Here is a 16,937-nt window from a genome sequence, read left to right on the forward strand (position 1 = left end):
GCCAGATCGTTCTCTGGTGGGGAGGGGGGCGGAGGAAGAGGGAGGCCAGATCGTTCTTTGGTGGGGGTGGGAGGAGGAGGCAAGATGTATCCCTGGTGGGGGGCAGGGGTAGGAGATGGGTCAGATGTATCTTTGGTTGGGGGGGGGGGGGGGGGGCTGATCGTTCTCTAGTGGGAGGTGGCATATTGTTCTCTAACTGGGGGAGGCGGGGAGAAGACAGGTCAGAGGTATCTTGGTGGAGACTGGGGGGGAAGAGGAGCAGAGCCAGATCATTCTCTGGTGGAGGGGGGGGGGAGGAGGATGGCCAAATGTATCTCTGTTGGGGGAAGAGGGAGGGCAGGGAAGGGGGGTATCTGCTGCCACTTTGCAGGTGATCGGTGGGGGGAAGTGGGGCAGGGGGTCACGATCAGTCTGGGTAGCAGGGAGGCATGGGTGGATAAGGGGAACAGTTATATTGTTGGGGTGAGGTGACGTCTGCGGGGCCATCGCTCCGGGCCGCAAAAAGCGGCCCGGGAGCAATGTGACAGGAAGCGTTTTTCTATATTTTTTTTCTGCGCATGCACATTTGAAGACTTTTGAAACAGTGTTTCGGGCACAATAAGCCCCACCCACAGTGCAATTCACATTTGCAACTTTTTTTCAGGCCGTGTACGTATTGGGGCACCTGAGAACAGGGTTTACAAATCGGATCTGAATCAAAATGGTAAAAATCGGGCCCCTCATTTTGTTCTTCCTTCCCCTCCCCATTCTGACAACATAGAATTTATCACATTTTTAACCTCCTTCAGTTCTGAAGAAAAGTCATATTCAACTCAAAACATTCACTGACACAGAAAATGCTAGAAAATCTCAGCAGGCCTGACAACATCAGTGGAGAGAGAATAGAGTCAATGCTTCGAGTCTGGATGACCCTTCATCAGATGACTAAAGTTGGGATACAAGTCCACCATGATCTTCCTGAATGGTGGAACAGATCTGAAGAGCTCAATAGTCCACTGAAGTTCCTATGTTCCAAAAGTCAGTGAAAACTGCTTTGGTGAAATTGCAAACTGTTAATAAATATTTAAGTGATGATTTTCTACTTTTTTTCCCATAAGTTAGGTTTATCACTTGTATTAGGATCTGGGTGATATTAGGAAGACTCCACATTTATTATGTCTTGTCCTAAGCTGTGGTTCACCTTCTCCTTGGAACATTGCATTCCCTGTTGTCATGGTTCTTATAAAATAGTGAAATGTAGATCCTAGTAACTGTAGTAAAATAGCAACTCCTGTCAGAAACCTCACAATATCTATGCAAAACCTAACTTAGTCTAGAGTTTTAAAAAAATTTCAGCTGCTGAAAACCATCAAAAATTCAAATTCCACATTTCTTCTTGATAGCTGCACCCATTTCAGAATCCCAACCCAAAGAATCAGTGCATGACAGTTTGTCGCCTCAGAGTATTTGAATTACTCTATAAATCAACATCAGAAAAGTAATAATTTCAGCCCAAATGCAAGTAAATTTGAAGACTTTAAAATTTCTGTATCCAAGAGTTTAAAACATACCTGTGCTTCGATATTAGAAAGGTTCCAATCAATAAAACTGATGATAAAAATACAAGTGGTAGAATAACTGTCTGCATTCCATCATTGTTAGCCCTCGCCAACTCTCCTAAAGGAGAAATAGTATTTGGCATGTCATTATCTAGTACAAGAAAATACACGAGAGTCCATTAGCTTCTCAGAGCCATTAAATACTAGGTGATGGTTATTAAATAAAATCAGTAGGAACTTTCCCCTGATAGTTTGCTGGATAACCACAGTATCGGCCTCTTATAAAGCAGAATGGGTCAATCTCTGGCTTGAGCACAGATGCCTAATACTATCTCCACTCACATTGTCTGCACCTTTAAGACTTGAATAGCAGATTAGCTGTAAAGACTCACATTCTAAGCAGTATTCTGTAAACTGGGTGTGACTTTATGTGCTCTTCTCTGAGCAGAACCTTCCACACACCTGACGAAGGAACAGCGTTTCCAAAAGCATGTGGATTTACTATCAAATAAACTGGTTGGACTTTAACCTGGTGTTGTGAGACTTCTTACTGTGTTTACCCCAGTCCAACGCCAGCATCTCCACACCTTGAGCACAGATCACAGAGGTGGCAGTGGGAGTGTTCCAATTTGAAACCAACAGCTACAATTTGGAGAAGTGAGGAAATCAGTTTATAGTGATTGATGTCAATTGATATCACAGTTAAATTCTGTTGCAGTATCTCTCAGAGTCAAAAGAGCTTGTTTGTTCTTACTGTAGCTCTCACAAATGAAGAATAGTTCCTTGGGCGAGTTAACAGAAGGTCCCTGGGATCTGTGAAACCCATCATAAGTCAGTGGCTTGAGGAGAAAAATGGGAAGTTGATCACACTGTCAAGTACCCATATCATAATGTGAATGCAATGTATGTTTCAGAGACATACACCTCAATATGCGTAACACATTTAAAAAAAGATCAGCAGCATGCATTACCAAAATGTAGAACACTAACCCATGAGTCATGATAGCATATAGCATTATAGAAATAATCACATGGAGAGGAACATAATGCCATAGAATGAATCATATTGCTATAGTTACAATGTTACAATGCAGTGATGCACAATCTGGTCCCATTTTGTCATCTTCAGGCTTCTGCAGATTTGCATTCCCTTTATTATCTGCTTTAAAATATCGAATTAAATTATACACCAACAATTCCAATGCTGTAACTTAAAAGTTTTTTGTAACCTTTGTAAGGTACTCAAATTTTTCTCTTTCTTTCTCAGTTATGTTCCCTGCTTATAAGGAAATCTTTAAATCCTGTAACACAGTGCTAAACCTTCCCACCATTCTATAAATGCAAAGCATAGTGAAATCCAAATATATGTTTGGTGATTTTTTTCTGTTTGTTAAGTTTAAGCGTATTGATAATATTAAAAGGTTTCCAGTGTCAAAAGTAAACAATTCCAAGCTCAGGTATTGCTGATTTTATTTCAGAATTAATCTAATGGTTGTGAAGCATTTTGGAACATTGTGAGGACATGGAAGGCTCTATATAAATGGATGTTCTTATATTGGCACTCAGGGTGACTGAGGTGATAAATGGAAAAAGAGTTGTCACTTTCTACTGCATCAATGTGCTCCATTTCAACTCAACATGGCCTCTCTGCTCTGATTTCACTACTCCCCTGCCCTCATATTCTGTCTAATTCAGTATCCACAACTAAGGTATTACACTGGTCTCCCTACTCCCATGGTCTTAATCATTGACATGGCCATTCTTTACGATTTTCTTGCATGTCTCAACACCCTATTCCCTTCAAATCTTGGCTCTCTCAAATCCAAGCAGAGTTCATCATTCCCAGTCATACAGAGAGCTATCTTCTTCTTTCATAATTAAAATTAATTCATTGTATGACCTTAATGGGTGCCTGTTTAAGGCAATCAGCATCTAAAAAGTGAACCCTTTACAGGGTTACATGCATCATTTAGATTGGTCAAGTATTGTGAAAGACAGATCATAGAATCCCTAAAGTTCAGAAGGAGCCCGTTCGGCCCATTGAGCCTGCACTGATAACATTTCCATCCAGTCCCCCTAACCCCACACATTCACCCTTTTGGTCCCCCTGACGTTAAGGGGCAATTTAGCATGACTAATCAACTTAACCCACACATCTTTGGAGATTGGGAGGAAACCGGAGCACCCGGAGGAAACCCATAAAGACACAGAGAGAATGTAGAAACTCCACACAGACAGTGACCCAAGGCCAGAATTGAACTCGGATCCCTGGCACTGTGAGGCAGCAGTGCTAACCATTGTGTCACGATGGGTTTCACAGATTTAAGATTTAAATCAAAAAATATATCTTTTAACATTCAAATGAGATAAAAGATAGATGGGTAGAAAATCCAAGCAGTAGCTATCTGAATCATATCATACTAAGTAGGAGAGAAAATGAGACTAACAATTAACAACACCTCTGACTGTTTCCGGCAGGAGGTCGGATCCATTAACTCAAGGGCTCCCTTGTTGGCAAGTGAGCTACTCCATTCCATTCCATTCACGATTTTGTTCCCACTATCAAACAGCTTTCAAGTCAAATTTGGATTGATTAATGAGATAGTTCAAGCAAGCAGGATTTTGGATAATCCCTCAATGTAGAAATAAATTCCCTATGCCCCTGCAGCCAGCCAGCTGCCAAGTGTTGAGAGGGAATGTGCAGCCGTGACTTTGCCCTCTGATCTACCTGGCAGCACTGGAAACCTGAAGCCTTTTCTTTAGGTGTCTCTATTTGAGTCTGAAATGATGATTCAAGTGAAAATATGTCATTGAAATAATCGGAAGTTCAGTTTGGCAATTCCCACTTTGTGGCTTTAAAAGTTAAATAGCTATTCCTCAGCAACACTGCAGACTCCTTAAACTAAGGGCTACGTTGTTTGCTATTTCTGCATTTCTAATGAATAGTACTTTGTTCGATGATTCTGGACGAGTCAGCTTTCTGGAATTAAATCACAATATAAAAAGACCTGATTTCTGCCATGTTTCATCACCTGCATTTCTTTTGAAAAGAAGGATTAAGCTCTCTAATGCATTATCTTAATCTTTAATTTAGAGATAATGTGGTCTTACCGGTTATGGTAATAATCCAGATTGCTCGGCACAAGCATTTAAACTTTGCTCTGCTTCCACTATATTTGTGCAATAATTTGACTTCTGCTACAATCAAAGCAATCATGAGTGCCTGGAGCCAGGGTACGACTAATGCCTCATTTAGTAATAAATTAGGCTTCAGATTCACTTTTAAATCCCTCCACTTGTTGCACATATTTATACCCAAATGCTTCTGGTGCACAGTTTTACCTAATTATTTTACTAAAATATCAGGTTTAATTGGTCCTTGCACAGTGGACTAAACAGAGAAAAATCATCCTGCAAGGTGCAAATTAAACACTGCAGCATGGAAATGGGAAAGGAAGGGGACAGTTATACTTTCCGGTGTACAATAAAGTCTGGGAGGATATTAAATTATTGTTCTCAAATGAGATTTATTATTAAGATCATCTTTGAGGATTGGCAATTTTGAAAATAGGTCCATTGTGCCTTTTGTTTCACAGGACAGCAGTCTCAATAAATTAGTATCCAAAATCTATTTCATCGAATAAAATTTGTTCTGCAATGCTAGCCAAGGGAAGGTACTAAGAATTGGTATCGGTTTCAAAATTTTAACTCAAAAACAAAAGATCAAAAAGGAACAAACATTTAGCCATTAATGGAAAGTACGAGAGTGAAAATGTTGGATGTGTCTGATGGGAGTTGTGTCATTAAAACATTCTGCCCATAGTTTGCTATATTCTACACTCTATCCACCCATTAGTCTGCTGAGGTAACATTTGCAGTCATGTCTACACGCGAAATCTCCCAGTCACCAGGTTTATTGAATCCTGCCAGTTTTACCTATACATTATAATTTCCTGTATAAGACTTTATGGGTCTTACCTGAGCTAATTCTACAAAAGTGTGTTTAAAAGTTGCTTCCTAAAGTGAGTGAGGTGACAAAAAAGCAACTGAGGGCTGACAAAATACAAACAGAGAAAGTATGTAATTTATGACATTGGATGTGTATCAAGTGCTGTAACTGAATTAATGGTTAGATTAAATGGTTTAACAGTCTTTTTTATGGCAGTGCACACTGAATGAAGATTGTGAGAGTGAAAGAGATGGAACAGACAAATGGAGAATAGGAAGAGAAGCAAAACTCAAGGATCCACTGCATTGCCTTCCTTACTTTGTGCTTGTCCCACCAAATAATTCAACAGCAACATCAGCTAAAATCTGAGGATATGCCTTTTATCTGCACAGTTGACTTCTTTTTGATGCTTGATTGACATCAAATAAATACCATAGGAGTAAATTTCTTTCCAATTTAACTGTTATACAATTTATTTGAGCATGTGCGTTATACTATCATATTCCCTCTTTGAAGGAATCTGTTTCCAGTTACACATCCTGCATTAGACTCCTGCAGGAGTCTTTTTAAAATAATACCTTTACTCTTGATCTTCATATAACAGCTGCTTGGTTGTCCTTCCCCTTCTGAGAAAATTGGATATATGGTCAGTTGGTACTGTATAGATGGAGAAAAATGATCTGTAAGAAGAAAAATAAAGCAATGGAAAGCTTGAAACAGTATTTTTTCAATGAAATACAAATATCACAACACTTAATTTGTGTGACATATATACAATCAGATATTTCCCTCTAATGTGATATTCTTGATTTTTAATAAAACAACAATTCTTACAATTAAAAATGGTTTTAAAATGTTAAAATATTTGGAGGTAATTTCTGAGGAGGTTATGCACACCTATTCTCTTTGCTCTGGCTTATGTTGTTCAAAACTATCAATAAAAAAAATTAAAAGGGAAAAGTCCCCCAACAATGGCTATAGGACAAATGAAAGATTCTAATTGAAGCTGAAACTAGTGCATTATGGTGAGGAAGGACATATTTTTCTAAATGCATGCCTATATTTTCATCACTGAGGTGGGTAGCAGAAGTCAGGAAAATTCCCGCTCGGTCTGCCCACCTCAGCAGAAAGTTCCCACAAAAATAGTTTATTTATTAGTGTCACAAGTCTGCTTACATTAACACTGCAATGAAGTTACTGTGAAAAATCCCAAGTTGCCACAGTCTGGTGTTTCTTTGAGTACACCGAGGGAGAACTTAGCTCGGCAATGCACCTAACCAGCATGACTTTTGGAATTTGGGAGGAAACTGGAGCATCTGCAGGAAACCCATGCAGACAGGGAGAGAACATGCAGACTCTGCACAGACAGTGACCCAAGCTGTGCTAACCATCATGCTGCCCAAGGGTCCTCATGTAATATAGACTCAAAGTTAAAGTAGTTAGGAAAATAGCTGGATCAATATCAATTTGGGAATGAGGTTGAGGGGTAAACGGAAAGGTACAGATTAATACGATAGGATACTCTGTAGGATATCTGGGACAATAGACTGTCAGTCAAATGAGCCCAACCAGTCAAAAATGCGTAAGAAAGACAGACTTGTATTTTATAATGTGCATTTCACACTTCTGAATCATTTAGCTATTCACAACCAATTACTGATGTTTCTTTAAAATGTAACAACTACGGCAATTATAGTAACCAAATATCCCACACAGCGAACACCCACAAAAATCAAATGGAATGAACTGCCAGCTAATTTTTTTCCATTCTGTTGCTTATGGACTAAACACTAGAAGAAGTCCTTCCTCATCTCAGATAGTGCCGCACAATATTTTTGGGAAATGAAATTGGCCCACAGTGGTAGGTTAAACCAGTTGATGATGAATCAGCAGTCCATTCTACACCCCACTCAATATTCTTGTCTATTGACTTCATTTTCCATTACTCTTAAAAACTAATCTCACCTCCTTTATATTCATCTAGAATGGCAAATGGAAATTCAATTTAACATTTCTGTTGAAATCTGGTATCTTCACAAATGAAGCACCTCCTCACTACTGCATAATACCATCAATCATTTACACAAACACCAATCTGACTGTGACAAATGTACCAAATACAAGTAAGCAAGTCATTACACATCCAGGGCTGGATTTTACATGGAGATAGGGCCCAATTTTACCATCAAGTTGCATCTGTTTTCGGACAGGCAAACTTGGTAAAGTCTGGCATGAGGCGAGTAGTGCGATCCACAACCGCCTCCCAGCCCGTTCCCCCTTTACCAAGGGCCTAAAATGGCCACAATTGGCACTGTGCCTGAACAGGCGCAATGGCAATTTAAACGTATTTGAATGCATTTAAATTGAATTAATGGGCTGGATGCCCAACTTTACCAGCACTTGCCCCTTTACCACCGTGTTCGCCCATCCAGATTCTGCATGAAACAAATATGGTCTGCAAGGGTCTGATTCAGGTGCTCCAGCTTCTGAGAAGTTCAGAACTTCCAGCAGCTCTCTGACTCACATCGGGGGTGGGGAGGAGGTAGGTGGGTCAGATGGCTCTCTGGTGGGGGCGGGGGGGGAGGGGTGAGGGAGTGGGGCCAGGGACATGGGTAGTCCGCTGCCACTCTGCATGCGATCGGTAGGGGGGAATCGGGGGATAGGGGGCCACGATTGGTCTGTGTAGCGAGGGGTAGGGGATAAATTATGTTGTGGGAGTGGGGTAGTGTCTCTGGGGACCGGGGGCGGCATTATCTAGCCTGGGAGCAAAGTGGCATTTTTCTATTTTTTTCTACTGCACATCTGCAGTTGAAGGCTCTGATGGTGCATTAGGCCCCTCCCACAGGCTTGAGCAGCACGATTCAGAATCACAGCTATTTTTTCAGGCAGAGTGCATATGGGGGAGCCTGAGAACGGGTCTAAAAGTCAGATCTGAAACACTCCCAGTTTCAAGTCCGCCAAGACTTAGAATTAAAATAAGGCCCATATTCTCTGCACCCCTCCCAGTGATCTTGAACCCATTGACCAGGATTTCACTGGCTCACCTGCTCATTGATGGGCGGAGCAAGTCGGCAAAATCACGCCAAAACCAATAAAAGGCACAGTGGCACAGTGGTTAGCACTGATGACTCACAGCAACATTGACTTGGGTTCAATTCCGGCCTCGAGTCACTGTCTTATGGAGTTTGCCCCTTCTTGATTAGTCCCTTGGTCTTCCTTTGCTGAATTCTAAACTGCTCCCAATCCTTAGGTCGGTTGTTTTTGTTAGCCAATTTGTATGTCTCTCCCTTGGATCTAATAGTCTTTCTAATTTCCCTTCTAACAAAGAACAGCACAGCACAGGAAACAGGCCCTTTAGCCCCACAAGCTCGCGTCGCCCATTTTAACACTCAGTGAGTGCCTTATTCAAGTCTTTGCTTCTAAGCCATGGATTAGTCACCTTTCCAGCTTTATCTTTGCGCCAGACAGGAATAAACAATTCTTGCATTTCACCCATGTGCTTCTCGAACGTTTGCCACTACCGTCATCCCTTTAAGTAACGTTTCCCAATCTATCATTGCCAACTCCTGCCTCATATAATTGTAGTTTCATTGATTAAGATTCAGGACTCTGGTGTCAGAATTAACTACATCATTGTCTACCTTGATGAAAAATTCTATCATATTATGATCGCTCATCCCCAAGGGGTCTTGCTCAACTAGATTGCCAATGATTCATTTCTCATTATACAATACCCAGTCTAAAATGGCCTGCTCTCTGGTTGGCTCCTCAATGAACTAGTCCAGAAAACCATTCCATATTCACTCCAGGAGTTCCTCCTCTACAATATTGTAACTAAGAATAAAAGAGAAACTCACAGATTCATGATGGGGAATCCTGGGGAGAACTTTTGTCTCTGGTTGTCAAGGATGAGGGTGGGAAGTAGCAAAGGCAGACAACAGATTGTTTGAATTTTAGTGGATTCAGATCATAAAACAAATCAGATAATTTAAATTGTGGCAGTGAGTTACTCAATTCATTTTCTTTCAGCTCCCTCTCCACTTTCAACATCCATTCAAATTTCCTCTGTTTCATCCTTTCTCCTTCTTGTTTGTTGCTTTAAACAAAACAATAGCACCAATATTGAAGCTATATTTTCGTACCTGAGGTGTATTATTAAGCAATACATAGCTGTTATAACAAAAATGCTTGAATGTGGAGTGGAATTGTTCTTAAGCTGTTTTGATTCCTGTGACAAATGTACCTGACTCTCGGTAGGAATGAAAATGAAGCATTTAATAAAAGTCTGTCTAGAAAAACAAAGCCTCCTGTTATCATAGCATAGAAAACTCAGCCATTTCCAAACATCTATCTAGCCTGCAGCATGCAAGATTTCTTGCAAATGAAAGCTCCACTGTTAAGCTGTGAACAAATTAGATCCCTACATTACATAATATAAAAGCTCCCTAAGTAGAGGATTATAACCTTCAGCCTCTCTTTCATAAATGGAAGCTTTTTAGCTGCCTAATTTCTGAAAATGTCAGCCAAGGTCATGTACACACTGGGAAGTAGCGTACCCTACATTCATGTGGGTATTTTCAGATTAATTCTAATTGCTCATATGGGGAAGAGTAATCTTCAGTGTCAAAGAAAAAGTAATTATTTGTCACCCACCTTACTGTTGTTTGCAACAAAATGTCTCTGGATGGATTATTCCTTTAGGAATTTTCATGCAAACATTTCCATTCTCGGCATGTACCGTCTTTATTTCAGCTTTAGTTCCTCTTATCCTTACTTTTTATATGGACCTTTTTATATGGATACCTTGAATTCGGTTCATTTCCACCTTCATGCTTTCTTGGACATTTAGTTTTTGCAGTTAATTTGTTTACTGATCAATATGAGGACTGCTGGGTAATGTTAGATATTTTTGCTTCTAGCTCCTTGGCAATCCCTATGTTCGTGAAAGTCAAGCGCCACACACCCCAGATGTGGTATTAAGTTCCCTATGCTAGTCCAACATTATAACAAAGAGAAAAGATACAAGAGAATTTCACAAGCAATTTATGTCTTAAAAATGTATATTTCATGTTGTTTAATTGTAATCTAAATTTAATATTACATTTTAAATGTAGAACAGAATAGAACTAATAAAATACAATTTCTTCAAATTAATTTGCCAAAGGGGAAAGTGATAAGGTTCAAGAATTCAGATAGTCTGCTGGAATAAGCATAGATGGAATTTAATGCAGAAAAATTTGTAGTGATTAATTTTGGTAAGAAAAATAAAATTAAGGATACAATTTTAAAATAGATGTAGGAGCAGAGGGACCTGGAGGGATATGTGCACAAATTGTCAAAGATAATAGGGCAGGTTTAAAAGCAGTTAATAAAATATATACGCTTTGCTGAACACCTTTAATCCATCTGCAAGCAGTGCCCAGACCTTCCTGGTACTTGCCACTTCAACACACCAGCCTGCTCTCCTGTCCAGATGGTCTTCTTTGGCCTTTTGCAATATTCTAGTGAACCCCAATGCAAACTAGAGGAACTACACCCCATCTTCCAATTGGGCACTTTACAGCCTTCTGGACTGAATATCGAGTTCAATAATTTCAGAGGATGAACTCTCTCCTCCACCTTCACTCATTTCCATTTATTTTATTCCATTTCATTTCATCTCATTCATCCATTTTATCATCCTTCTTTTTCACTTCTATTTTTCCACTTTTCCATTCCAGCTCTCTTTCTTGGCACTGCCTGATGCCCAGTGGGCAGTACCAGGATGCCCCCTAGGCATTGAAACCTTACCCCTTGAGCAGTGTCAAGGGGTCAGGCTGGCACTGTCAAGCTGGCAATGCCCCACGGGGGATCCCTCCCCTTACCCCTGACCTCCCCTACACTCCAGTGGGATTGGGTTGCCAGCTCCCTGCTAGTGGGGAACTGTTGTAAACTCCATTGGAATGAACCACTCCTGGCAGGAGGAGGAGAAGCTAGCGGGCCCAGAGACTCCAGTCCTTGGCCCACTAATGAGATTTAAATCTTTGTACAGCTCCACACCGATTTCTAGCACGGCACTGACAGCACAGGAAATCCGGTGGCCGGAGTCACACGGAGACCATGGCGCTCAGCTGGAAGCCCACCACACAACCTCCACTTGAGTATCTCGGCCTGCTGCACCAGTGATCCTTCATAAAACACTGGTCGGGCCTCAACTGGAGAACCGAGTCCAATTCTGGGCAGCACACTTTAGGAAGGTTGTGAAGGCATTTGAAAGAATGGTAAGTGGCAAGCAACATTTGTGTTACCCAAGTTACAGGCAATGACCATCATCAATATTGGAGTCTAACCACTTCCCTTTAACACTTAATAGCGTCACTATCACTGAATCCCCCAATATCAACATCTGCATAAATACTGCGGTCACATGCCAGGTCAAAGGTTGGGTATTCTGTGATTCACCCCTTGATTCAGTCAGTCTATATCGATTAGGTACAAGTAGTAAGTTTGTCCACTTGTCTGAATGTATGTAGCTCTAACACCATTCAAGAAATTTAACATTATCCAAGACAAAGCAGCCTACTTGTTTTGTACCCCACCCACCCCTTAAACATCTACTTCCTCCACCAACATCACAATGCGGTTACTCCATGTACCATCTAGAAGAATTAATGTAACAATGCACCAATGCTTTGTTGAATGCACCTCCCAATTCCGCAACCTCAACTATCCAGAAGGACAACAACAACATGCACATGGAGCACCACCAGGTCCCCTCCAGGACACACCATCCTGATTTGGAAACATTTGGAATGATTTTCTGACCTCATCACGCCTGGTGCAGTTTGTGCTGATCCTGAAAAATAGCGTGCAAGCCTAAAAACCAATTCCATACCCGGACCCAAACATTCAGGTCCCTTTCTATTAGTAAAAGCCGGATCATACCCACAAAGAACACAAGGCTGATTAGCATGAGATTGCCTGGATTTCAATCTCATTAGTTAGTTTGATATGTGATTGTCCCCCTTCCCAGAATGTTCCCACCTATCTGGCAGGACTTCACATGCGAACAAATCACTACTGGTCTCCATTAGCAGAGATCAGGTGTGATGGCCACACTGAGCAGCTCAGAGACATGCCTGGGCAATGTCCCTACCTGGCAGTGGCCCTGGCACACTCGACACCCTGACAGTGCCAGTTCCAGACCCTACTTGGTTGTGAGGGTAGCATCCATCTATTACATCTTCTTCTTCCAGGTGTAGCCCCAGAAGTGGCTACCTGTCTTAGTGGCACTGCCATTGACAGGTGGAGAGAGCCAATAAAATCGTGCGAGAGCCGAGAAATCAGGATCACACCCAATTTCTCGGTTTCACGATTTTATGAGAGCCGGATTTCCAGAGAGATCAGCCTCTCTCAGGAATGGGTGAGCGGCTGAATAATTTATTTAAATATATTTTAATTTGAACTTCCATGTGTTTAGTGAGCCTGGTGCTCAATCGTCCAGGCTCAGCTGCCTTTATGGCCTTGTTAGGAGAGGTTCTCTCTGACAAGGAAATTGCCTGCTCCCATCGGGCAACTGTCTGTTGGCCTCTTTGGTGGAACCCCCAGAGAGGCCAAGAGCAAGGCGGGGTTGCCCCTTGGGCAGTATCAGCCTGGCAGCTTGGCACTGCAAACTGGCATGTGGGTAATTGCCAGCAGGTACACTGGCACTGTCCACTGGGCAGTGCCAGGGACAGGGGCTAAGGAGCAGGGCTTGGGGTTCCCAGCATGAAGGGGGGTCCTGATCGGGGCGTTGGGGGCGGGGGGGGGGGTGCCCTGCCGGTGTACTCTACAACCAGGTCAGAGTGGGGTGGGGGGGAGGTGGGAGGAGGGGAAGTGGCCTGCAGCCATTCTGCAATGGGATCAAATCAGGTGGGAGCTACTGCCCTTTGCAGTTGTGATGAGATTTGAGAAGGGAGAGACCAATCAGTCTGGGTGGGGCGGGGGGGGGGGGGGGGGGGGGGCCTAAATGTCCATGCATTGTGGGGCTTGCGATCGGCCATGGGCCTCCACAATTGCGGGTAATAGGGAGGAGCTGGTTGAAGCTGTCTGCAATAGCAGGGGCCTTACAACACCCTCTACAGTTGCTATTGAGTATGTGCAAAATCAGAGGTCTGCACACACGCAGTAGCTCTCTCTGCAGTCTGGCTTGCGTATTAAGCCCAGCCATTGCCTGCAGCAGCTAGAAATCTTCCAGATCAATTTTGCAGTTATTAAGTGCGTAAGATTGGGCATGAAAACTCACCCAACAGATCAGGAACTCTCCCATTTTCTCACTAGCTGGACACACTTATAAAATTCCGCCCACTATCTTTGTAAAGAAGTTTCAAAACAAAAACAATTTATGAGAGTTGCTCAAAGTTAATTTGATAAAATTTACAGTTTGTTTGCTTTCTTCTTAAGCAGATCGCAATGAAAACATTTGTCTCAAGAAAGAAATGTCTTCAGTTCCAGAAATTCATTCAACTTATCATATTCTTTCAAGAAACCCTTTTGTTTTCCCCATTTTATAGAGTGTCAGTTATTGTTAAGTAGCCTGGTAACTTCAAGAGACCTCCCAGGCCATCAATACTGCAAAAATTCAGTTAAACAGTATCTGAGATCACACCTAACAGCCTTTTAAGCACAGTAGAATATTACGTTGTCATATTAACACTGTAAACAAAGCCATAATTATGTATTAATGACAATGAGCATTTATTTCATATCTTGAATGCATTAAAATGAGCCAAAGTTTGTAACCAGACAAAACTTGAAAATTATCCATTTTTAATACTGCTTGGAGGAGAAGCCATCCTGCATCACAAAATGCATTTTTGGCAGCTTTAAAATAGAATAATTTTCAGGATTAAAATTACAGAACTAAACCTACCATAAATGAACACCGTTGTGAGGTTTGCAGCAGCCCTCATCCACTTGACCTTCCCCCATTGTTATTCAGCAGGCTTTTCCATTCTATCACAAAAGATGTCAGTTGGTAATTCAGAGGAAACACGCTCCAAGAAACAATTACACAACTGCTGTTTATCATGGAGGCATGAAGCGATCGAAGAACGTGTACAGCTGTGATCAAATAATTTTTAAAATTACAAACAATAATGACAAATACAAAGTTCTTATTATCCAATCATTAAAATTATTGACTATACATCAAAACCCATCATTGCTTTAAGGAATCTAACTTTACATTTGATTTTTATTGTGTCAGGTACGACGCACTATAAACAGAGTGGGCTATTATATATTGAACCAACCTTTGCTAGTGTCCTTTGGCAAAATTAGTTTAAAATTCCTTCTGGAAGAACCAATAGAATTGAAAGCTATCACTGAGACTCTTCTAATTTCATTAGTGCGAAGGAAGCTGTAATTTGTTACATTTCCAACGTATTTCAATGAGGTAACGTTTTGTGTCGATTCGAATTCCAATTTAAATCCCTTCACACTGCATAAAGCTTCACCTTTTGTCAGAGGCTGTATTGAAAACAAAAAAGATTTTCCATTTTGTTTGTGAAAAAAATTTCAAATTCATTTTCCTACCATCTGAAAGTGCAATAATAATACTTACTCAGTTAGCTTGTACGCTACTTATAAAACTACCATGAAAATTAAAGATTAGGGCAAGCAATGTTCACTTCACATGATTATTTACTCAATAGTGACAAACTAAGTTGTATATTTTCCCAAAGTAATACTGTATTTTTTGTACGTTTTTCATTTTTTTCTTGATCCCATTCCTTCTTTTGGTAATTATCATTCTGTGCTTTTATTTCATGTCTATATTATTCTCTCATGTATCAACTTTTCGAAGTACATAAATTGTTTCTGTAGCATAAATAAATATTTTTAAAAATATGTTGAGATATTCCACTCCAAAATGCATTTAAATTCCTACCTCAGATTCTTTTATATGATAAAATTTATGTTTAAAATTATGTCCAGCACCAATGACTAAACCAGATCTAGTTAACTGCCATATTGTATTGCAATGTTAATTTATAACGCAAGAACTTGACCTGTAAATTTTACTTCTTGGGGCAATACAGAATACACATTAGAGCCATAACAATTCCCTCCTCACAGCTTGATGGGATGGAATTCTCCCAAAAGGATTGTAAGTGTTGAATTCCCATAAAAACTGGAGTAAACCACGCTGCTTTTTTTCAGCGGGATTTTCAAAATGAATCTTCCACACTCTGTGCACTGCAGAGTGCACCAGTGAGAATTCATGCTGAAAATTAATGCTGAAAAGCTGGGGGTGGGGCCTATTCCCACTGGAGAGGCCGGCAACATAGCGCTAAGCGGGCCACTGTGCATACGCCGATCTGTAAGTGCCGAGATCACCCAATCTCGGCAGTCCTGATCTCCCAATCCTGCCTCCGTCCATCCCCACTGACAGCCCTGCCTCTCCCCCATGCAGTCCCTGCTGCTTTCCCCCCATTCCTGACCCTCCCACCCTCCCACCACAGCAGCCCAACCGCCCCTCCCACGCAGTCCCTACCGCCCTCATGCAGCCCTGACCCCCCCTCACCCTGATGGTCAGAACTAATCACTGTCATGCCTCCCTCTGCCTATAGTCCCAAAAGCAGAATGGCAGTGGGACACCCTATCCCCACCAATCACTTCTCCCGCCTCGTTCCCCTTGGCACTGCCTGATGCTCAGTGGGCATTACCCCTTTGCCCCTTGTGCAGTGCCTGGGGGCCATTTTGGCAATGCCTAGGGGCCACCCTCCTTACACCCAAACTCCTGGGGGGTGCTGCCATGGCTGTTGTAATCCCCACTGGTATGGTGGGGGGAGGGGGGGGGGGGGGGGGGGGGGAGTGGATTGGGGGGGCGGGGTAGTGGAATGTTAGCAAGCCCGGACACTTCAGTCCCAGGCCTGCTAATGGAATGCAATTCCCAATTTCAATAATTTATTCAGCTCTGTGCCAATTTCTGGCACGGAGCTGACGGCGCCCGAAATCCAGCAGCCAGAGATGTGCGAAGGCCATGGTGTGTAGCAGGAAGCCCACGACACAGCCTGCACTGATGTCTCCCGGTCTGCTGCACTGCTAGAGCAGAATCGCCACCCCACCTCCACCCCCCCCTCCCTCCCACACCCCCAAGTTTGCAGGGTATATTTTCCAAGAACAGTACAACATTTAGTTAGGTTGCTTTTGAAATCAACATCCCTTTTTAGCGTCCACATTTTAATCCCATTTATAAAATGTAACTTGATTATTAGCCTGCAGTTTGACAGTATCACTTTAACCTTATGATCAATAATTTTGCTGTTGCACTCAACTTAAAGTCCAAATGTGAAATTGTCCATTTTGTCATGGAAGAATAAAAGGCTTATTATCTAAATGATGAGAGAATGCAGAACTCTGAGGTGTAGAGGGGTCTGGGTGTCCTTTGGTATACAGGTAAGCAAGTCATTAAGAAAACTAATATT

The 16,937-nt window shown here is 41.8% G+C and overlaps 1 protein-coding gene across 1 annotated transcript in view; it reads right to left on the reverse strand.

The window, feature by feature from the left end:
• lepr (leptin receptor) overlaps positions 1-16,937 on the reverse strand; it is a 133,949-nt gene that overhangs the window by 12,877 nt on the left and 104,135 nt on the right. Inside the window, 5 exon segments of the mRNA XM_080196751.1 lie at positions 1,551-1,656; positions 6,066-6,167; positions 14,378-14,434; positions 14,437-14,568; positions 14,760-14,976. Coding sequence (XP_080052877.1) covers positions 1,551-1,656; positions 6,066-6,167; positions 14,378-14,434; positions 14,437-14,568; positions 14,760-14,976 — 614 coding nt within the window.

This window comes from Carcharhinus amblyrhynchos, chromosome 9 (assembly GCF_965287045.1).
Source record: "Carcharhinus amblyrhynchos chromosome 9, sCarAmb.v2.hapA, whole genome shotgun sequence".
Taxonomy (NCBI): domain Eukaryota; kingdom Metazoa; phylum Chordata; class Chondrichthyes; order Carcharhiniformes; family Carcharhinidae; genus Carcharhinus; species Carcharhinus amblyrhynchos.